General features: G+C 36.6%; 1 protein-coding gene, 1 long non-coding RNA gene and 1 pseudogene across 2 annotated transcripts; 2 read left to right on the top strand and 1 right to left on the bottom strand.

The window, feature by feature from the left end:
• Positions 1–7,849: 7,849 nt before the first annotated feature.
• Positions 7,850–12,282, bottom strand: LOC148692627 (uncharacterized). The gene is made up of 2 exons (XR_015953466.1): positions 12,180–12,282; positions 7,850–11,799 (listed from the first exon to the last, which is right to left on the bottom strand). It is a non-coding gene; the product is annotated as an uncharacterized LOC148692627 (long non-coding RNA).
• Positions 8,718–11,279, top strand: LOC137742708 (receptor-like protein 2). The gene is made up of 2 exons (XM_068482648.2): positions 8,718–10,867; positions 10,954–11,279. The coding sequence occupies exons 1-2, from the start codon at positions 8,718–8,720 to the stop codon at positions 11,165–11,167; spliced, it is 2,364 nt and encodes a 787-aa protein (XP_068338749.1). The 3' UTR covers positions 11,168–11,279.
• A 9,389-nt stretch (positions 12,283–21,671) lies between the features above and the next one.
• On the top strand, positions 21,672–23,022 carry LOC137743245 (tyrosine-sulfated glycopeptide receptor 1 pseudogene; annotated as a pseudogene).
• The last annotated feature ends 1,329 nt before the right edge of the window (positions 23,023–24,351 follow it).

Here is a 24,351-nt window from a genome sequence, read left to right as displayed (position 1 = left end):
TTGCGGAGCACAAGGGATTCCGGACCACTCAATGAAATCCAGACTGAGCAAGGAACCAGACTACTCAAAGGAACCTCAGCGAAAACCTAGTTCCAAATCCCTCGACGGAACTGAGCAGAAGTCCAAGAATATAACAATGGCTCGAGGAAACAATACATGAACCAAGTACTCAATTTACAAAGGCTTCATGAAATGAAACAAAGCACAAGTATTAAATGTAGAATGGTTCAGCGAAACGAGAAATGAAATAATGAAACGAGGGGTGAAACATGTTTCGAAGCAACAAACCCCATGACAATGGGTTCAAGGCCCATTACCAGCCCTCACATTTCATCACATCGGGCCAAACATACAAATCAAACCATATTTCCAATATGCACGTCAAATCACATTTCATAAAACTACATCGATGGCAAATATATATAATAAAAAAAAAACAATTTTATAAAAAACATAATTATAAAACCAACTCATATTCACACAGGATGAAAGTTATGAAGATAGGGTAATCACCAATATCACATATATTAAAGTCACTCACCTAGCGTCCGCACTACGACTCTCTAGCACGAATATTGAGGCGTCACGAATGATCGTTGCCTAGAACAAATATCAAATCACGTCTCAAAAATTTTTAAGTGATAAACCACGTAACTTACATAAAACACATCCCCAAGGATGTTCTAGAATGATTGAGATCATTTGACCAAAAGTCAACTGTCAGTCAAAGGTCAACCATCGGGTCCACAACCCTAGCAATTCAATCTAAAAGATCCGCACATCGGATTTCAGATCCGTAACCTCCTAAGGTCCACATTATGCTCATAGAACAACATACTAAAATCTCACCACGATCTGATGGTCGGATCTTCGCCAATCACATATTTAAGTGGAGATCAACGTTTGATTTAACAAACTTAAAAATTCAATTCGGGAAGATCCTTACGTTGGATTCCCGATCCATAAGTTCATATTGTCCTCAAATATTACGTATTAAATTTTAGTGACGATCCAACGGTCAGATCGTTGATTGTCATAATGTTCAAATGGCGGACCTTAACGAAAATATGCACAAGCAACAAAATTTTGTCAATCGGATGTCAAATATGGAATCGGACATCAAATTTAACTTAGGGTTGTTAGGGGGTGTCTCGGCCCATGTGCCGAGGTGGCCAGTCGCATCGACTCGCTGGAAAATTCAACTACTCTAAAAATTACCAAATTTCACATAAATGAAGATCTCAATGAGTAGAGCAAGTTTCATACGTGTGGCCAAGTCCAATTTGGCCGAGAAAAGCTCCAATTTCACTCAAACCCGCCGGAAACCTTAGAATGGGTGAGCTTCGATTCTCCTTCCTCGGTGCTCCAACGCCCCTACAACTGTTTGGGTCTTGTTCCTGGGTACAAGGGGAGTTGATTAAGGGTGGTGGTGGGTGGTACAATTCGTCGGAATGACGGAATCGCCGTCAAACTCCACCGGTCACCCGCACAGTTTTACACGATTTTGGACTTAAAAATCCTCAAATTTGGGGGAATAGGGTAGATGGGAAGTTGTGGAAGAGGTTGCAAGTGGTTGATGGGTGAAAATCCCTTGAAAAACGGTTGAGAAACGCCGGAAAACACCCGGGGGTGCTGCGCGAGGATAGGTAGACGGGAATGGTCCTTCTCTCTTTCCTCTCCTGATTGGTTCTCCATCCTTTAATTTGATTGGTCACTTGTCCTTGTAGCTGATTGGTCCCCTTATTTTTTTCTTATTTCTGATTGGGCTTCTTTCCCGTGGGAGTTTAATTAATTAAAAAAAAAAACACAAATTTGAACGCCCATAACTTTTCCGTTATAATCCCGATTCGCTAACGGCTTTCGTCTATGTGCTTGGGGTTTCAAGATCTATTCGAAAACATTAATTTTGACCTCGAAAGGCCAACAAATTTTATAGGGTAATTATGAAAATTCAAACCCGATAACTTATCGATTTAATTATTAAAATTAACGGAATTAAAATGAATTAATAAAAATAACGTAAACGTGAAATATGAATTTAAATAACGAGATACATAATTAATAGTGAAATTATGGGGATAGGATTTCACAAACAGTGTTCAATGGGCAAAGTTCCATCCATCGGGTAAAGTTTTCACACCGAGGAAAAAACTTGGTGCGTAAATATAGCAACCATTGTTTGACGAATAATACAAGTTTCGTTAAATTGTTAGTCGTGCAAAGGTACTTATATTTTATAATTTAGGGTTTACGGTTCGTCGGTCAAAGGTAACATCATTTCCTTGACAAAATTATTTCATCATGTAATAAAATTTGCTCAACGACTTTGTACTATTCATCGGTAAACTCTGCAGTGATGATGTTTGTGCGACGACCATTGCCCGACAAAATTGGGCGTAACATAATTTCATCTTTCTGATGCCTCTTTGTTCGTAGCTTTATTTCTAGGAAATTTGACAGAAACGATGAAAATACAAAATCTCAATTGTCAGAATGATCACTTTTCGGAGAAACCCCAGCGTCATTGGCGGTTGTTAATATCTAGTCATTTTTAATGTATCATACAGTACTTTGCGGTTCAATTCGTCCGCCTTCGAGGTGAATTTGAAACTTTGCGGTGCACCGGTGACGGCATTGGTGCAGATATAAGAACAGCCAAGATTTGGACAATGGGAACCAATTCCATGGTTTCATTTCTCTTTCGCACCTGGGTTCACCACAGGATTTTTCGGAGCTTATGGCTCTTTCATGTTTGAGATCCGCAGATTTACGCAGTTCCAATTCCTAGACAATGTACAAAATCTCTACTTCAGTACTTCTTTAGGGTGAAGAAACTGAACATCCTGTGGTATAGCTCCATCCTATCCATGGGAGATTTTTCAAAGTTTTTGTATCTTTTCCAATAATCTTGTGGTGATTTATTAACGTGACATGCATCGGAAAAAGTTGAGGTTCTATCGTAAATTGGCAGTATTGGTAATGGTTTAATTACTTATGAGCACATGCAACATTCATTCTTTTTTCGATGTGGGATTCATACTCTCAGCCTCTTCCATATGTGGCGAATTATCAAGTCTAACACGTGAATAACACAAATTAGGTGACACGGAGTACATGTGGTTGTTGGACTTCACACGAGAGACAACTTGTCCGAATGCTATGAAAAAAGTTAAGGTTTCACTATAAAACCAACTGGTAATATAATGAGTAGTCTAATTACTGATAAACACATACAAGATCCCTTCTTTTCTCGATGTGGGATTTATACTCTCAACGTGCATTCCAAAAATGTAGAAGACCTGGATCAAGATTCAAGACTTTAATAAACCTTTGAATTCAACCTCGATCAAGATTCTAAGACTTTAATAAACCTTTGAATTCAATCTGCAGTGAGAAAATATCAACATAGAAAAGAATCAATATGTGTGACTCTAGAGTCCTGAAGATAATGCCTCAATATTCTTGATGGGAAACTTTCTTCTAGTTAATTATTGTGGCTTGGCTTTTAAAGTCAAGAAAAAGACTTGCATATAATTGTGAAACAAATCAACATGGTAGGCCATCCAAGTACTACTACTACTGCATTTAACAGTAATTGCTTTTTCTTTAGGTAAATAAATTCATTGAAAAATCAAAGTGCACAATTACGAATGCTGAATGAAATAGTTGTTGATATGATTTTACAACCAATTCTAATTTGAATCGACTAATTCAGTTGAAATAGTTGTTGTCATCTGATAGTTAAATTTTCTAAGTTCTCTTGTTAATTTGGAAAACTTTTTTCTTACTTGTTTGATAATTATTTCAATTTTCAAAAAAGTTAAATAAACAAAGCAAGTTAAAAAAAAAGGCCAAATTTTGAAGGAAATTGACAATCGCACACAAATTTAGCTATTTACATACTCATGTGTAATTATAGTCGTGGATTTTGTTTGGTTTATTCAATCTAATAGTTAGAAATAGTCACTTAGTAATACAGTCTAGTGGTAGAAATATTGTGATTTAAATTAGTCTTTGGCAAGAATCGAACCTAAAACGTCTTACTTACAAGTGAAGAGAAATACTACTAAACCGTAGTACTAAGTGACAATTCACCTCCTATTTTGAAAACTCAAAAAAATTAGCTGTCAATTTTCATTTTTTGAAAACAAAAAACAGTTACCAAATATATATTAAGTTTCATTTTTTAATAAAAATGAAAAATGAATCTGAAAACGAAATTATTATCAAGTGGCTCCTATTTACGTTATGCACGAATTTCCTCAACTTGATTGCATCTAAAAACCTGTCTAGTGATTACAAGTATTGTGGGATTCATTGTCAAAGTATGTAAAACCTTCTTTTTTACCCAAAAAAAAAAAGTATGTAAACCTTCTAATGTGAACTATTTTCACTCACTACTACTGATTTTTTTAGTCTACATATTGTGTACATGAAAGCAAAGACTTCAATTTCAATTAGGGAAGTGTTATTGGCACTCCAAAAATCTCATTCTACACTCCTCATAAGTGTATTTTTTTTTTCTTAATATAGAAAATTTGGAGTGTAGAATGAGATTTTCGTAGTGCTAATAACAATTCCCTTTCAAATATTGTGGGCAAATATCTAAAACCACCTACCTTTTTAAACCTACTTTTTGAGTGATACGAAGGGAAGCGTGAATTAATATGAATTAAAAAACAGGTCTGACTATCTCTTAGTGCAAGATTTGAAAACCCTAGTTGAAGCATGTCTCGCCGGTGCGGCTTTTATGCTACGTATTATTCAATAGTATGAGAGTTTTAATTGTTATATTTGATTTTTGAAACTATTTACATTTTTATTTTCAATCTCAACCAACCATGTCTCACATCAAAAACCTAGAAAACCTCGGTTCGTTAGTAGTGGCTCACTAAATTGTCTCTTCCTTAATTGGGACAACAAAATTGTTAAAACGCTAAAGTTTCAAGTTAACCCAACTATATATTGGTTTGCACTTGTGGTCAATGTCAATGTTAGATTAGTAGTGAGCTGATAAACCGTCTTTAAAACCTTAGTTGAAGCGTGCCCCACATCAAAAAATTAAAAACATCAATTGGGGCACTAGATTGTCTTTAACTGAATTGGAACAATGAACTTACAACGTTGAAGTCGAGGGTTAGCTTAACTATTGGTTTGTACATGTGATCGGTATTTTGTTTGATTAGTAGTAAGTTGCTGAACCGTCTGTCAAAACTTTGATAACTTTGATGCCCTATCTCTAAAGTCATCAAAAACCGTGCATGGACCCTCTTGTGCAACTGATGCTTTGAAGTCTATCTACATTTTCTACACTTATTTCTCTTCTACATATGTAATGGATCTTATCGTCGACAACTTATTTGGCATCATTCCCGACCAGATTCCAGCCTCACCAACTTGGAGAGACGATTCAGACCTCTCAGGAAGTCATCTATCCGACAGAATCCTAGCGTCACTATCGGAGTATTCGTCCAAGGCCTTAATGCACGGCCGTTGAGGGCAACCTGAGACTTCGCCTCAATGCACTGCTGTTGAGGGCAACACGATACTTCGCGGGTCCCGCTTTCGAATTAGTGCAAGTAATAATACAACTAAGTACATGGAAGATGTATGCGAAAATTGCAAGTATAGAAACTGAATCTCACATTAAGTAAGTTAGGTTACTCCTTATATTGTCAATTAGTTGTATAGTTCAACCTCAACTTTTTTCAATAAATTTACCAGTCATTGCACCTAAAAGTTTCCGTAATTTACAGTTATTTCACATCACAAAACGACCATTTCACTGGCGAAACAGGAAAAAATTATTGGAAAAATTAGGGTCTAATTGTTATATTAAATCACATAAAAATTTAAGAAATAATCCATTCAATTATATATCAAAATTAATGCATGCACATGAGTAACCAATGTTAATGGAACATGATATAATGGAATAGAAAAACCTAGAAAATACGGTCGAGACAAGTGTTGGACACTTTGTCCTTAAGACAAGATTACGCCCCACTACGGAGCTTATGGTTGATCGGCGCATGTCTTCCAAGATACAATGACCCCGTCCTTGTAATAGTAGCACTCCAAATCACAAGGCTCCATGAACCACGATTGTGTTGAAAACTCTCTCATATGGATTCAATGAGACTCTCTAATAGTTAGTGCACTATAGGTATGATTATGTAAAACAATGAAAAGTTTTTTTGTGATTGTAGGGGACTTCCCTATTTATAAAATGTGAGATACCTCTTTGGAAAACATGTTACTATTCATGAAGAGTCAAAAGTTGCAACATTTCATTTAAGTAGACATATCTTTCTAACAAAAGGTTCCACTTCTAATTTCCATTCAATTAATAAATTTAATATAATAATATTATTATTAAATTTTCCAACAAAAATAAAAAACCCAAAGACCATTTTGAGGGGCATTTTCGTCTGCACATTGCATGTGAACAGTGCACCCGAGTTTGGGTTTTAGTATAGGCATAATATATCGAAAAAGTTGATTCTACCATAAAATCAAAAGTGCACAATTACGAATGCTGAATGAAATAGTTGTTGATATGATTTTACAATTAATTCTAATCTGATCAACTAATCCAGTTGAAATGGTGGTTGTCATTCGATAGTTAAATTTTCTAAGTTCTCTTCTTAATTTGGAAAACTTTTTTCTTACTTGTTTGATAATCATTTCAATTTTCAAAAAAGTTAAATAAAAAAAGCAAGTTTAAAAAAAAGCCAAATTTTGAAGGAAATTGACAATCGCACACAAATTTAATTATAGTCGTGGATTATGATTGGTTTATTCAATCTAATAGCTAGGAATAGCCACTTAGTAATACAGTCTAGCGATAGCAATACTATGATTCAAATTTGCTTTTGGCGGAAATCAAACCTAAAACGTCTTACTTACAAGTGAAGAAAAATACTACTAAACCGTAGTACTAAGTGACAATTCACCTCCCATTTAAAACTCAAAAAATTTAGCTGTCAATTTTCATTTTTTGAAAACTAAAAACAGTTACTAAATATATATTAGGTTTCATTTTTTAATAAAAGTGAAAACTAAAACTAAAAACGAAATTATTATAAAGTGGCTCCTATTTACGTTATGCACGAATTTCCTTAACTTGATTGCATGATTGCATCAAAAAACCTGTCTAGTGATTACAAGTATTGTGGGACTCATTGTCAAAGTATGTAAAACCTTCTTTTCTACCAAAAAAAAAGTATGTAAAATTTCTAATGTGAACTATTTTCACTTACTACTACTGATTTTTCATTCTATATATTGCGTACATAAAAGCAAAGACTTCAAATTTCAAATACTGTGGACAAATATCTAAAGCCACCCACCTTTTTAAACCTACTTTTTTAGTGAAAACTATAGCGATACAAAAGGACGTATGAATTAATATGAATTGAAAAACAGGGCTCACCATCTCCTAGTGCAAGATTTGAAAACCCTAGTTGAAGCATGTCTCACGAGTGTGGCTTTTATGCTACGCATTATTCAATAGTATGAAAGTTTTAATTGTTATATTTGATTTTTGCAATTATTTACATATTTTATTTTGATTCTCAACGAACCATGTCCCACATCAAAAACCTAGAAAAGCTCGGTTCATTAGTAGTGGCTCATTAGACTGACTCTACCTCAATTGGGACAATAGATTTGTTAAAATGCTAAAGTTTCAAGTTAATCCTACTATATATTGGTTTGCACATATGGTCAATGTCAATGTTCGATTAGTAGTGAGCTAATAAACTGTCTCTAAATCCTCAATTGAAGCATGCCCAGCATCAAAGAGTTTAAAAACCTCGGTTGGGGCACTAGATTGTCTTTACCCAAATTGGAACAATAAATTTATAACACTAAAGTTGTGGGTTGGCCCAACTATTGGTTTGCACATGTAATCAGTATTTTGTTTGATTAGTAGTAAGCCGATGAACCGTTTCTCGAACTTTGATTACTTTTGATGCCCTGCCTCTAATGTCATCAAAGTCGGAAAGGAATAATCCAAAAACCTTGTATGGACCCTCTTGTGCAACTGATGCTTTGAAGTCTATCTACATTTTCACACTTATTTCTCTTGTACATATGTAATGGATCTTAGCGACAGCAATTTCTTTGGCATCATTCCAGACCAAATTCCAGCCTCACCAACTTGGACAGACGATTCAGACCTCTCAGGAAATCATCTATCCGACAGAATCCTATCGTCACTATCGGAGTCCTCGTCCAAGGCCTCAATGCACTGCCGTTGAGGGCAACCCGATACTTCGCGGGTCCTGCTTTCGAATTAGTGCAAGTAAGTTAGATTACTCCTCATATTGTTAATTGATTGAATGGTGAAACCTCAACTATTTTCAATAAATTTACCTGTTTTTGCACCTAAAAGTCTTTGTAATTTACAGTTATTTCACATCACAATACCCCTTTTTCTCAAAAATCAAAAAACAAAAATAAACAATTGTGGGACAACTCAAGTGGTAGGGTACAGTCAAACCAAAGACCAAGAGATTAAAGAATTTTTCAACGACTTTGAAGTCGTTGCCTTATCGCCCATAATCTACCAAAACATTATATATATATATATATATAATATATATATATATATAGAGAGAGAGAGAGAGAGAGAGAGAGAGAGAGAGAGAGAGAGAAGGCTGCTGCTTAATATATTCATACTCTTACCAACCTGTGAGTAATCTGAACCTGAGATGGATCATCCATTCTCTCATGGCTTCCTTCTCATCCTCTTGTTTTCTTCCGTTATATTCACAATACATGCATGTGATCTAACCGAACGCAGCGCCCTCAAGTCCTTCGCGAGCGCTCTGTCTTCCCCGGCATTGAACTGGACTGCTTCAGTTGATTGTTGCCAGTGGGAAGGCATCACATGTAATCAGAACCGTTGGATCATCCAATTGCGGTTGCCATCCAAGGGCCTCACAGGAGGTACTTTTCCTTCATCACTTGGAAACCTTAAGCTTCTTTCGTACCTCAATCTCTCCTACAATCTGCTTTCCGGCTCTCTTCAAGCCGGGATGTTCTCGTCCTTGAGTCGCCTTGAGATTCTTGATTTGAGCCATAACCTTTTCTCCGGAGAAATACCATTGTCTTTATCATCAAGTTACATCCAAATGGTTGATTTTTCGAGCAATCAATTCAACGGAACAATTCCGTCTTCATTCCTCCAGCATGCCTGGAATTTGAGCAGTTTGAATGTCAGCAATAATCATTTTACAGGCCAAATACCATCCTCTATCTGTCTTCGTTCCTCCTCGCTTAGAGTTTTGGATTTCTCCCACAATAATTTCAGTGGTCCAATTCCTCCCGGACTAGGAAACTGTTCCGAGTTGGAGGTCTTCCGTGCTGGCGACAATACTCTCTCAGGATCCCTTCCTGCTGATATCTACAATGCTCAGGCACTTCAAGAAATTTCATTATCTACCAATGGGCTTGTCGGACCCATCAGTGAGAATGTTGGAAAGCTCTCCAAATTAAGGCTCATGCGCCTTCAATACAACAATCTCCAAGGTCATCTGCCCCCATCTTTGATGAATTGCACAAACCTTGTTGAAATAAATCTGGGATTCAACTTTTTTAGTGGGAATATCTCTGTGCTCGATTTCTCTAGACTTACTCAACTTAGTAAACTAGATTGTATAAGTAATAATCTCACTGGTACCTTGCCAATAAGCCTCTACTCATGCAAATCCCTCAAAGCACTTCGACTGGCTACAAATGATTTCGAGGGGCAAATCCAACCTGAGATTCTTCAATTGAAAAACTTGACCTTCCTCTCGCTTTCTCGTAACAGACTCACCAATGTCACGGGGGCAATGAAGATACTGACGGGTTTCAAAAGTCTCAAGGTGCTCCTTCTTGCAAAAAATTTTAAAGGTGAAGAAATGCCAGATGGGGATATAACTGTCGATTCCGGGTTACAAAATCTGTGTGTTTTCAGTTTACTTATGTGTCATATGACAGGGCACATACCTGCATGGATTTCAAAGCTCGGGAAACTGGAAGTCCTGGATTTGTCTTTTAACAGACTCACTGGCACAATACCTGGTTGGTTGGGGACTCTTCCGCATCTTTTCTTTTTGTTGTTGCATAACAACTTGATTTCTGGAGAATTTCCAAAGGAGCTTTGCAGACTACAAGCATTAGTATCGCAAAAGGCTGCGACTGAAACAGGCCATTGTTCTCTTGAGTTGCCCGTCTACTTTCAACGTGGTAATAATGGAACCGTGCTGTCTTCACAGTACAAGTATCTGCCCAACATGCCAAGAGTAATCTCCCTCGGGAACAACAGTTTAAGCGGCAGCATACCCCTTGAGATTGGCCAATTGCAATTTCTTCAACAACTGGATCTAAGCATCAACAACTTCTCCGGCAACATTCCAGACCAAATAGCCAACCTCCCAAAGTTGGAGAGATTAGAACTCAACAGTAACCATCTGTCAGGCGAAATCCCATCATCACTATCAAATCTCCATTTCTTGTCTACATTTACTGTTGCATACAATAATCTTGAAGGACCAATACCAGCCGGCACTCAGCTCCAAGGCTTCAGTGTCTCTGCATACGAAGGGAATCCGAAACTGTGCGGTGCCCCACTTTCAAACCAGTGCTTTCCAAGTAATGGCAATGAGACAGATGAGAATGAGAACAACCAGGATTTGGACGATGATGAGGAGCAAAGTCTATGGTTTGGGTTATCCGTTGTGCTTGGTTTCTTTGTAGGGTTATTGGGATTCTGTTGCCCTTTGCTTCTCAAGAGGACGTGGAGATATGCATATTTCCAACTCCTTGACAATATTCAATTCATGGTCAATCTGAAGTGGAGAAGGCTTAGAAGAAGGTAGAGTTCTAGAATCTAGACTCTCTGTTCATTTTTCTTTTTTCAATTTGTTTTCAATTCCTAATTCTTGTTCTTCTTCTTAACAGGAAAGCACAAGGCCAAGTCCAAGTCCCAAATCAAAAGGACGAAGTTAAAAGCAGCAAACCGGATAGTGAAACCGAGAGTACAAATCGGTCAGAATATGCAAACAACAGTAACTCTTTCATGGTCCCTGACAACTTCCAAACCACCTCTCTCGTCAATGTTCCAGTTAAAGCTCACTGCCCTGAAGATGAAGAAATATTAATGTGTACGGATTGAGCCAGAATTTCTCTAGTGCAAAATATCTATTTAAGAGTAGGATGTTCATTCCCCAATCGGATTGTAAGTTGAATAGCTCTTTTATTTATTTTCTCTCTTTGTTTAGCCAAAATTATGGACCAAACTATCAATCATCAGCTGAAATCACGATGGAAGATTGATAACATAACATATTAGACGATTTTACACGTGAATAAAGCCTAAGAGTATACATCATATATGTTTAACCACAAAAAGGTATGTCACATAATGAATCAAACTATCCATGAAAATCTCCTCGATTTTCATAAACTTGCGCAATCAGTTTAGTTAAGAAGAAAACTGAAACTAACAAAAGGGTCCTGATTGAATTTGATACTACACATCAAAATCTGTGTATATGCAGAATCATTGAGACGGGTTTATATTTTTCCCAAAGTAAAACAAAAAAACTAGTGTAAGTTGGGTTTTCACTTACTTCTTCTAGTTTGCACGGGTTGCAAGTCGGAAGTCGTTGAACACGAGCAGAAGCCGAAATCACAGAGCTCCAACTTTCGCAAGAGGAGGCGGTTCAGGAAATGTGTTACAGTGGCACCTAAGTTCCTAACCCTGCAAATTGGCCATTGTTGGAAACTTGAAAACAATCTGGAAATCTGGGAAAAAAAAAAAAAATGCAAAAGAACACGGTTCAGGAATTTCATCAAACAGTTTACGTGCAATATCTTTTCAAAAAGTTTAAAACTGCAATTGTATTGTGAGCGTAAGATAGCACATTAAGGAAGAAACATGTCAATGCAGCTTAATCGTCTACAAAACAAGCATGCAATGTAACAGTTTTTTCTGTTGAAATTTTTGGCAAACAAATGTCTGGGTCTACAATTTGATGATGTCGAAAGAGGTTTTCTTCGGGAAGGTTTTTTTGACGAGGCCTAATACACTAGGCCTACCTACAACTAAGGCGTCGGGAGTAAATTTAACTTCAGAGTAGGCTAAAAATAATATAGTTTAAATTCGTTTTTTACGAGAATCGAACCTAAAACTCATCATCTTCCTTAGTTAGGATGGGACTAACGAGTATAAGAATTGTGAAGCTTTATATGCATTAGGAGATGTGGCTGAAGAGGCGTGGGTGTTTCTTCTGTTTTATATAACATGCCCTTTATTCAAATGGATTCCATTTTTTTAATAAAATGGGGACTACTTCTGGCCCATTCTATATTGAATTTTAATATTCAAATTGTTTATTTTTCAAATTATATTTCATAGATCATTTTTAAAAAATATTAGTCAAAATAGAAATGTTTGAGATATTTAATTGAGTTGAGTTTAAAGAAATTGACAAACACTATGTTCTAAAAAATATTGAAATTTCCTTACGACAATTAAATGGGTACATAGTTTTGGAATGAATTGAATTTTTTTTTTATATGATCTATAAATGAAGACTAAAAAAATAGATAGTTTAAATCGTTGAAGTTTGATATAAAGTAAAACCTACAACTTATCCCCATTTTTAATATTATAGTATTTTGAATAAAGCATCTTAATCGCGAAAAAAATAAAAAAATAAAAAAATACAACGCATCTTACCCAACTAAAAAGAAAACAAAATGCTCCATTAAATCCCTTAATCATGACTTAATTAAACCACCGAGTCCAATCTGCTAAGAAATAAAGAAACCAACTTAGATAAGTGGGGCATGTCGATGTCCAAAATTTCAAGCATTCTTGGTGTTAATTATTCTGAGCTTATTTGGATAAAATGTACTTTTAAAATGGCTAAAAGTATTATGCATGTTAATTATTATGAGCTCGTTTGGACTTGATTAATTCCCTTAATCATGACTTAATTAAACCACCGAGTCCAATCTGCTAAGAAGGAAAAAAACCAACTTAGATAAGTGGGGCATTTCGATGTCCAAAATTTCAAGCATTCTTCGTGTTAATTATTATGAGTTCGTTTGAATGTACTTTTAAAATGGTTGAAAGCATTTTTAAATAAAATGTTTGTGATATCCGGTCCCCAAAATTATTTTTATTTTATTTTATTTTATTCTTGATGTATTTCGAATATTTGATTGGAACTGGTTCGTTAATTCTTCAAATTTGAGAAAAACAAAGTGAGAGGTACTTTAGTCATTTCCAATTTTCTCGACCTTTTTGGTCAACTCTTGAATTGGTTAGGTAGAGTTTGATTCCATGAGCGCGTAGGTGTAAACGAATCTTATTTCCAAGTCAGAACGGAAAAGTTAGAGTCGTTTGAAGTTGATGGCATTTTGGTAATTTTACCAAAATGCTATAAATGGGAGTGAAGCCTTCAGAAGAGGGGGAGGTTTCTGAAAATGAAAGGGGGTAGCTGTTATTAACCCGTTTTAGGGGAGTTTTGGAACCATTAACCCACAAACTTGACCCACTTGTATCTTCTTCATCTGAGCTTCATTTTGGGTGATCTTGGTGTTCATGGAAAGCTCTTGACGAACCCTACATTTCTGTGGTGTTAGATTTTCCAATTTCTTTTTCATCTTTGCAGTTCGAAGCCACAAAGCCCACGACTTTTCCGGCGGTTTTATTATTTTTCCGGTGATTCCGGCAACCCTTTCCTTTGAGTGAGGCATGAAACTTCATCTACTCTTCATAATCTTCAAGTTGGTATGCTTAGTTTGTGCTTTCATATTCATTTTAGAGTTGGGTATTTAGAACCCTAGAAATCCGGTTTTCTCCGGTGAATTTAGACGGTTTCTGGTTAGAATTTATCGTTGGCCTAGTTGTGAAAAGTGGTTCCCTTGTTGAGCTCTAGCTACCACGTAAATTTGAGCTTATCTAGTTAATGTTGAAAATTCGGGGTTTCTAAACCATCCATCTTGACTACCACCGCGTGTGGCGGTGCGTGGGGTCGTTCATGAGTGTTGTCTAGGTTCCAAATACCTTTTTGTGACCCTGTGAACCTATGTCTAGCTCGGTTTCCCAAAATTCAATTATTTGGTGTGGTGATCAATCTGGACCGCCACTTGTTTGTGTGATTGACAACAATCCGACCGTTGGATCATAATGAAATTTTAGTATGTTATTCTAGAAACATAATGTGGATTTTGGGAAGTTATGGATCATAAATTTGATGTGCAGATCTTCAAGATTGAATTACGTAGAGTGGTGGACCCTATCATTGACCGAGAGTTGAATTGTTGTCAACATGTCTCATTACATTCTAAATAATAAAATTAGTACGGAAGACTTAAGTGAAGTCTAGTGGCCTACATTGGTTAGAGAGTGACTTGAATATATGTGATATGGTTATTACCTTGATTTCTTATATTGGTATCATCTGTGAATATGACTTAGTTTTATAATGTGAGTTCTATTGACATGTGATTATATATATATATATATATATGTATGTATGTATGTATGTATTTAGCCATAGACCTATGTTTATTAAACATGATTTGGCTTGTGTACTAATAATGATCGTGATATGTGTTTTGACATGCATATTTGAAAGGTGGTTGATTTGCATAGATGGTATGATATGATGAAATGTGAGTGATTTTAATATATGTGAATATGAATTGGTTTTATACTTATGTTTCCTATAAATTGTTAATTTTTATATTTAGCCATCAAGGTAGTTTTATGAAGTGGGATTTGACGTGCATATTGGAAATATGGTTTGTTTTGTATGATTGGCTTGATTTGATGAAAGGTGAGGGTTAGTGGTGGACCGTTAACCCATTGTCATGGGGTTTGTTGCTTCCAAACATGTGTCAACGCTCGTTTCATTATTTCATTTCTTGTTTCGTTGAGCCTTTATAACTTAAGTAACTTGATTCATATGTTGTTTCATTGATTGGTGGTTATGCAATGTACTCCATAATTCCGTTGAGTGATGGTTCGGAATCCTTCCTACTCCACTCCGTGATTCCGTTGAGTGATGGTCCGAAATCCCTCTTACTCCGCGATTCCGTTGAGTGATGGTCCGGGATTGTATCCACCTTCGGTTTCATTGAGTTTAGATTGAGATAGCTTCAAAGATGTAGGCTTCGGCCGAACTGTATCGCTCTAACCCTACTTTTCATTGTGTGCATGAGAATATGGTTGTGAGAGGTTGTGATTGTTTCAGGCAAACCGTTGGATGTCTAGGTGACTCCCTCTGAGTTTTCAAAAGTTTGGTATTGATTACTTATGAATGATTTATATTCAAGGTTTATAAATTGTGATTGATGGCTGGTTTTATTATTGTATCACATGCTTATATTATTGTCACTCACCCGAGCCTCTCGGCTTATCTGAGTGCCTGATTTGCCATTTTACCAATCCCATAATATTGGTATTGACTTTACATATGACAAGTCTGGGTAGATTATGAGAAACCGCTTGATATTTTGGTTCTGTTGAGTGGTCCGGAATCCTTGCCCTTGTTCATTCCGTAAGTTGATCTTAGAATCCTAAATTCGAGTAGATGGGAATTACCCACAATAGATATTGTGAAAATAAATTCGAATTAGCATGTTTATTACTCATAATCCAAGTGGGGAATTATATAGAGTTTCTTGGTTAATTTGTGAAATGTTACATTATCACACTGTTTGATTAACGTAATTAAATGCTAAGATTGTGCATCTTAGATTCATGAATTGATTAATTGACGGGATTGTGGAATGACGTTGGATATGAGTGTGGTTATTATGAGTATTTTAGTTGATTAATATTTCTAGAGAATAATATGTACTTTGTTAATTCTTAAATATGTTACACGCTATGAAATGCGATTTTATGTGGGAAACATGATGAATTATGTGATGGATGAAGTGGAAATGTTAATCGTCATGTGGGATTCTCATGTTGGATATCATTGTTATTGTTATGATTAGACTTGTTGATAAATGTGGCTAGAGAATGGTATTGTGCTTCGTTGGTTCTTTGAAATGATATATGTTGTGAATTGCGGTATCATGTTGCGACATAATGACCTATATATAGATGGAGGGGAAATCATGATTTTCAGGTGGGTTTGTTATGTAACCCTGAGTCTAGTAATTTCATGCTTGTCAAGTTCTATTGATTGATTGAGAAATGTTATGCCTTTTGACTTAATCGGACTGTGATATATGTCAATTATTGTGCATGACGAACTACGAATGGCTTGATCCTTGTTTAGGGTACGTAGGCAGTCTAACAGGAAGGTTAGATGCAGCCATAAGGAATACGAAAAATTACTATGCGATTCGATTATTGAGTTGTGCTTTGCCCATATCCTAGAGGCGGGGTATGATAGAGACAGATTTTTGGTGACGTCATGTGTCAATTCTGGACGTATGTCGGGATTGGGGCCTGACAATGTTCATGTGTTTCTTCTAGGAAACACTTTAAGTGCTTCGAAGATTTACTTACATCTTTACTAAAGATTGGTTCTAAAAACATTTTCACCAAAAACGTTTTCAATCATTATAAAAGTATATTCAAACGAGTTCTATAACTTTGCAAGAGGAATGTTAAGTAGATTCTATCAAAATAAGATTCTCTCAAAATTGACTTTTTGTAAACTCTTTGTCACTTTATATTTTTGGCACAGTGTTTTGTACCGTTGACACAAGAATTTACTTTAGACTGTGAGATGACAGAGAGTTTATAGAAAGTTTCATTTTGAGTGATTCTCTTCAGCATTCCACTCTCTTTCCAATTCCAAAGTTAAGATAGAGATAAAATATAAGAAAAACTAATGAAAATGGGTTGAAAATTTTGAATTTTAACGATAAAGACAAAATAAAGGGTAAAGTGAATAGTACCAGGATTGACTTTTAGTGTAAAAATGTGGTTTTTCGTTAAAATGAACAGTACTACAGGCTTTTCGTTAAAATTTCCTAAAATATATAGTAGTAAAATAAGTCACACATGATGGACCGACACCATTCTATGGTAGTAATTCTAACGCGTGACTGTATTATTTATTTTTTACGAGATATATTTAGAGAAGAAAAATAGAGCAGGTGACCTTGACTTATAAGTTCCTTCATGGAATAGTACTTGTGCGATGCTAAATCTTGGAGAGTTCACGAATTAATTAATGATGATCTCATTTCTACTTTTTAATTCTTAACTACATAATTATTTATCTGTTAGTTCATAACTCTCCTATTTAACACTACTCCAACAACACTTTATCAAACAACCATTTTCACGGTAAAAATGCTTTTAACTCTTCAAAAAGCATGAGCCCAAATTCAATTTAAATTAGGGATAAGCAAGATTTGATTTTGTGCGGTTTTGAGTGAAATTGAAAACAAAACCGAAAGTTTTACGGTTTGATTCGGTATGTTTTTTAGACTAAAATTGAAATGAAACCAAATCATTTGGTTCGGTTTCGGTTCAGTTTTAAACCATTTACAAACAAAATAAAAAAATAGCTTCAAATCTCTTATCTTAATTTAATTTGTCAACTCCCTATACTCTTTCAATGTCGTTTCATAACAATATTATCAAACCATGAAAAATAGATTGCTGAAAGATTAATTAGCAATGTAAGTTCCAAATTCGTGTTGGAAAATATAGTTTCTTGCTAGACTTGTTGAAGTGGAAAGGAGCAAAAGGGACTTCTCATTTATGGGCATATTAGAAGGAGGAAACACCTTCTCTTTCAAATCAAAACAATGTTGTTGACTCTGGAGCTGTGAAAGAGAACTTACAGGCTTACAATGGTTCATTGTTTGGCGGTGGGGGGTTTAGCCTCCAAGAATCAAAGTTGTTGCACGGTGAGCGTGAGACAAATTGATTTGCAAATTTTGTTTTGTGTAAGGTGCGAAGAACATATGAGAGTTGAGATAGAAAGAATGATTGGATGAGTGACCGAGAGTCGAAGACTAAGAGAGAGATGAATTTTTAGCATGGTCGAGTCCATACTAAAGTAATGGACTTTAACAAACAATCAACTATAACACAACACCTAATATGGGTATTTAATTAAATATTTTATTTTTTGCTTTGCGGTTCAGTTTCAAAAGGCTGAAACCAAAGCCAAACCATTTTCCTTCACTGCAATTCGATTTCAAACTGAAACCGTTTCAAAACTGCAAAATCAAACCGTTCGATGCGGTTCGATTTGATTCGTGTTTCAATTTCGATTTCCGATTTCAAATGCCCACCTCTAATTTAAACCATTTTTCAAGACAAAAGTGCTCTTAACTCTTGAAAAAGCACGAGCCCAAAATCAATTTAAACCTTCTAATACGTTGCCAACCCAATGATTAGACCTTCCGTTAGTGACGTCCCATTTCACTTATGGGTAATTCCGAAACCGAAATAGAATGCGAACAAACACAATTACATTTCTCCCAAAGCATTCCAGCGTTTATCGAGCTTTTGAAGAATTAGAAAATTGCTGGGATCCATGTGCAAATAATATTAGTAATCAATTTTCTAAATTACTCAGAATTAGATTACTTAGATGGAGGTGCGATCTGGACTGCAGGGTAAAGTCTCTATCCGGAATCAAACCAAGTGATGTAGAACACTTGTGGCTGTTAGACTTCACACATGCGATAACTTGCTCTGATTTCATGAAGAAGTTGAGGTTCCACTTTAAAATAGCAATGTGGAAGTAGCTCAATTACTCATAAGCACACGCCAAGTCCTTTCTTTTTCCAATATGAGATTTATATTCTCAATAATATTAAGGTGCTTTGAATAAAGCATCTTAGAGCATCTCCAAAGTAGATGCCAATTTTAAACATCAAAATGATATTTGATGGTTTATGTGGTAATTTGACATTTTATACAATATTTTGTTCCACCCGGTATGTTAAATAATAATGTCATTTAATAAAAAAAAATTATCTTTTTGTGGAGTCCAATGATTAAGGCAACCAATCGAATATTTGAAAAACATAACAACATTTATTATATATTATATTAATCTATTAAAAAAATCATTTAATAAATTTGACAGCAAAAGACTTTGCCTTCAAATGACTCAACACCATGTAAGAAATTGAAGGCTAGGTTGGAGAGAGTTTGCTGCCATTTTTTGCTATTGTATGCCTACGTGACAGATTTGAAAACCCAAGTTGAAGCATGTCTCGCCGGTGTAGCTTTTATGCTATGCATTATTCAATTGTATGAGAGTTCTAATTGTTATATTTGTTATACCTTCCTCTAGCTGTCTTCGTTCCTCCTCGCTTAGAGTCTTGGATTTCTCCCACAATAATTTCAGTGGCCCAATTCCTCCCGGACTAGAAAACTGTTCCGAGTTGGAGGTCTTTCGTGCTGGCGACAATACTCTCTTAGGGTCCCTTCCTGCTGATATCTACAATGCTCAGGCACTTCAAGAAATTTCATTATCTACCAATGGGCTTGTCGGATCCATCAGTGAGAATGTTGGGAAACTGTAACAACCCGTCTCGGAATTTACGTAAGAAAATAGGTATTTTTGTATTTTCACTAAGTTTGGGGGATACCTTTCTTTTTAAAATTGTTTTTGAGTTTTAATTGGTGAGCCCAAAGGGCCCATCCCCTGATTCTGTCCCCCCGAGCCTCTCATCTCTTTCTTCTCTCTCAGTCTCTCTTCTCTCTTTCTTTCTCTCTGTCTTTCTCTCCCTCCCTCCGAGCAAAACACACACACACACACACACACCCATGCCCACACCTATAGCTCTTTTCTAACCCCGTGGTTGTGTTTTAGACGTCAAACCATGAAGAAACCACCTCATAGACATTTCCTAGTTTTCCGGCGATCACTGCCCCTTTCGAGGAAATTTCAGGCCAAACCACTGCGATTTGGCCGGCGTGCAAGGTATCAATCTCTTCGTCTCGCTGAGTACTAAAACTTTCCTTTTTGTTTCACCCAATTGCATTGAGTATTGAAGAAGTTATACTCATTTGAATCTTACCCAATTTCCGGCGGACACCCATGGCTTCCAGGCTGTTTTCCGGCCAACTCCGACCACTATGACGGGAACCAAGGGTATATTTCGATTCCTTACCTTCGGGGCTTCAATTTGGTGAATGACATGTTTTGGTTGAGTTTTGAGCTCCATCGGAGCTTGGGAATTCTCCAGCCGAAATCTTGCCCTCTCCCTCATTGGAATCCGGCGAACCACCAAACCCAAGGCCTTTGGGCCTTTCCTGCCAAGTCCAAAACCCTGGGCAGCCCAACCCAACCTTTTTTTTATTATTTTTATTTTGGTTTTGTTACTTTAAAGGCCTTTCGGCTGTTTCCTTTAGGGCATTCGGCCCATTAACCCTAAACCCACTAGACCCAAACCCAGATCCAACCCAAGTCCAAACCCTTTAACCCAATCCGGATCCAAGCCCAAACCCGTTTGACCTGTTGACCTGGACCCAGACCCGGTCAACGGTCATCGTTGACTTTGACCGGTCAACGGTCAACATTGACCGTTGACTTTTTGGGTTTTCGTGCGGGACTCTTCCTAGGCTAATTTCGACGTCCTTAACCCGTTTCCGATGTCCGTTTTCCCAAATTCAATCGTTTGAGTAGAGTTTGACTAAATGTACCATTTATGTGCTTAGGGGCGATTATCTGTGGCGTTTCCTTCCTTGCTAGATGGCGTGGCTTTTTTACGGCAAAGTACTGTGAGTGGACCCCTTCTAAAAATGCATGTTTTAATGGTAGAATTGCATACATAGAAAAGCATGACTTCACAATTATGTTTTATGAACGTTTTACGAGATAATATGCTTACTGAGGCTAGTTTGAATTATTAATATCTTTTCCTATAACCCATGTTCTTGTAGAATATCTGATGGATGACGATATGATATTTAGAACATGTTTAGAACACCTCTTTATAGTATAGATGATGGATGACTTTATACTATGAAGTTGATTTTCAATATATATATGTTAACTGGTTTTGTACTTACCTAGTGGTCTTTTCCGCTACGGGACGTAGAGATAGATCCGGTCCGTCCCCGGCGACGGTTTGGTGTTGGCATAGGGCCTGGAGTGTGTTTTCCTCTGACTGTCTGCTCAGAGACGGGGAGCCGGCATGAGGCTTGAAGAGTTATCGGACATTCACTAGTGTTTATTATTTATGCGAATTATGATTTGAGATATTGCACGACATGCTAGGTTTCGGAAAACCTATGTTTATCATTATATATGTGTTTTCATAAAACCTGGGGGTTAGTATGTTGATAACTGTTTTATTATATATATATATCAACTTGGTCCACTCATGTTTGTTTTGCGCCCCCTTCAGGACTTAGAATTGAGGCATACAATCCCGACGTCCAGGCACTTCCGCATCGACATCTTCGAGTTCTCTCGGTGTAGGACCCACTCCTTTGTTTCTTTCAATTTTATATTATTTTCTTTTAATGTTCTAGATTAGTGGTGTGCTCTGAACACGGTCCTTATTTACATATTCATTATTCTTTTATATTTATAAACCTTATTTATCCTTTGTTTTCAGTATTTACACTCAATAAATGGCTTTCGTCACCCTCGGGTGTCGGCTAGCACGTGCCTATCCTAGTATTCGGGGAATATCGGGGTCGGGGCGTGTCAGAAGCTCTCCAAATTAAAGCTCATGCGCCTTCGTTACAACAATCTCCAAGGTCATCTGCCCCCATCTTTGATGAATTGCACAAACCTTGTTGAAATAAATCTGGGATTCAACTTTTTTAGTGGGAATATCTCTGTGCTCGATTTCTCTAATCTTACTCAACTTAGTAAACTAGATTGTATAAGTAATAATCTCACTGGTACCTTGCCAATAAGCCTCTACTCATGCAAGTCCCTCAAAGCACTTCGACTGGCAACAAATGATTTCGAGGGCCAAATCCAACCTGAGATTCTTCAATTGAAAAACTTGACCTTCCTCTCGCTTTCTCGTAACAGACTCACCAATGTCACGGAGGCAATGAAGATATTGACGGGTTTCAAAAGTCTCAAGGTGCTCATTCTTTCAAAAAATTTTAAAGGTGAAGAAATGCCAGACGGGGATATAACTGTCGATTCTGGGTTACAAAATCTGTGTGTTTTCAGTTTATATAGTTGTCATATGACAGGGCACATACCTGCATGGATTTCAAAGCTCGGGAAAGTGGAAGTCCTAGATTTGTCTTTTAACAGACTCACTGGCACAATACCTGGTTGGCTGGGGACTTTTCCGCATCTTTTCTTTTTGTTGTTGAATGACAACTTCATTTCAGGTGAATTTCCAAAGGAGCTTTGCAGACTACAAGCATTAGTATCGCAAAAGGCTGCGAATGAAACAGGCCATTGTTCTCTTGAGTTGCCCGTCTACTTTCAACGTGGTAATAATGCAACTGTGTTGTCTTCACAGCACAAGTATCGGCCCAACATGCCAAGAAGCAGCAACATACCCTTTGAGATTGGCCAATTGCAATTTCTTCAACAACTGGATCTAAGCATCAACAACTTCTCTGGCAACATTCCAGACCAAGTAGCTAATCTCACAAAGTTGGAGAGGTTAGAACTCAACAGTAACCGTCTGTCAGGCGAAATCCCATCATCACAATCAAGTCTCCATTTCTTGTCTACATTTACTGTTGCATACAATAATCTTGAAGGACCAATACCAGCCGGCACTCAGCTCCAAGGCTTCAGTGTCTCTGCATTCGAAGGGAATCCGAAACTTTGTGGTGCCCCATTTTCAAACCAGTGCTTGCCAAGTAATGGCAATGATGCAGATGAGAATGAGAACAACCAGGATTTGGACGATGATGAGGATCAAAGTCTATGGTTTGGGTTATCCGTTGTGCTTGGTTTCTTTGTAGGGTTATTGGGATTCGGTTGCCCTTTGCTTCTCAAGAGGACGTGGAGATATGCATATTTCCAACTCCTTGACAATATTCAATTCATGGTCTATCTGGAGTGGAGAAGGCTTAGACGAAGGTAGAGTTCTAGAATTTAGATTGTGTGTTCATTTTCCTCGACAATATTCAATTCCTTGTTTTTCTTCTTAACAGGAAAGCCCAAGGCCAAGTCCAAGTCCAAGTCCCAAATCAAAAGGACGAAGTTAAAAGTAGCAAACCGGATGGTGAAACTGTTAGTGCAAATCGGTCAGAATATGCAAACAACAGTAACTCTTTTATTAACTTCCAAACCACCTCTCTCTTCAATGTTCCAGTTAATGCTCGCTGCCCAGAAGATGAAGAAATATTAGTGTGTACGGATTGAACCAGAAATTCTCTAGTGCAAAATATCTATGTAAGAGGAGGATGTTCATTCCCTAATCGGATTGTAAGTTGAATAGCTCTTTTATTTATTCTCTCTCTTTGTTTAGACCAAAATTATGGACCAATCTATCAATTATCAGGTGAAATCACTACTCTTTTATTTACTTTCACTCTTAACGGTTGCGCGTATTCAAGTTAGTCAACAGTCTAGCCAGTGAGAATAATTGAGCTCTATATTAATTGAATACTTACTTTACCCAAGAAAAACAAAAGCAAAATGCTCCATTAATTTCCTTTGATCATGACATAAGTAAACCATTGAGTCCAATCTGCTAAGAAGAACAAAATCAACTTCGATAAGTTGGCATGTCAATGTCCAGAAAGCATTCCTCGTGATAATGATTATACTTTGCAATTTCGAAGTCAAATACACAGAAAAAATATATATAGTAGTGAAATAGGTCACGCATGGTAAATTTATGCTATTTTATATTAAATATTATGCGTAACTGTATCATTTATTTTTATACATATTTAAAGCGGAAAAATCAATCACATAACTTTGCACGTTATTAAATCAAGGAGAATTTTCTGATGAATAAATAAATTAATGATCATCTCAGTTCTACTTATTCTTAACTATATAATTATTCTTCAGTTAGTTCATAAGTCTCCTATTTAATCAAAATTCCTTAACTTGATTGCATCTAAAAAATTGTCCAAAGTGATTAATAGTGTTTCTACTTTCTATTCAAAGCACTTTTAATAAACAACATTTTTGAAGGGCTTTAAACTCTTCCAAAAGCACTAGCCCAAAGTCAATGTAAACCTTCTAATACGTTGCCAACCCATGATTAGACCCTCCATTAGTGACGTCCCATTTCACCTATGGCGTGGTTACGAAACCCGACTGGAATGGGAAGAAACGGAATGGCACTTCTCTCAAAGCATTCCAGCATTTACCAAGCTTGTGAGGAATAAAAAAATAGGTGGGTCCAGGTTCTTCTAAAATTAGTAATTAAATTTCTAAATTATTCAGAATTAGAATA

Source organism: Pyrus communis, chromosome 11, assembly GCF_041283825.1.
Source record: "Pyrus communis isolate YQ-2024b chromosome 11, ASM4128382v1, whole genome shotgun sequence".
NCBI lineage: Eukaryota > Viridiplantae > Streptophyta > Magnoliopsida > Rosales > Rosaceae > Pyrus > Pyrus communis.
Note: the sequence above shows the minus strand (reverse complement) of the source record. Positions and strands in the feature narration are given on the sequence as shown.

What these genes read in the sequence shown, in the direction of transcription:
- LOC137742708 (XM_068482648.2), top strand. Translation starts at nt 8,718, where the DNA reads ATGGATCATCCATTCTCTCATGGCTTCCTTCTCATCCTCTTGTTTTCT. An exon ending in TGGAGAAGGCTTAGAAGAAG is followed by an intron (nt 10,868 to 10,953) that starts GTAGAGTTCTAG and finishes TCTTCTTAACAG; the next exon opens with GAAAGCACAAGGCCAAGTCC.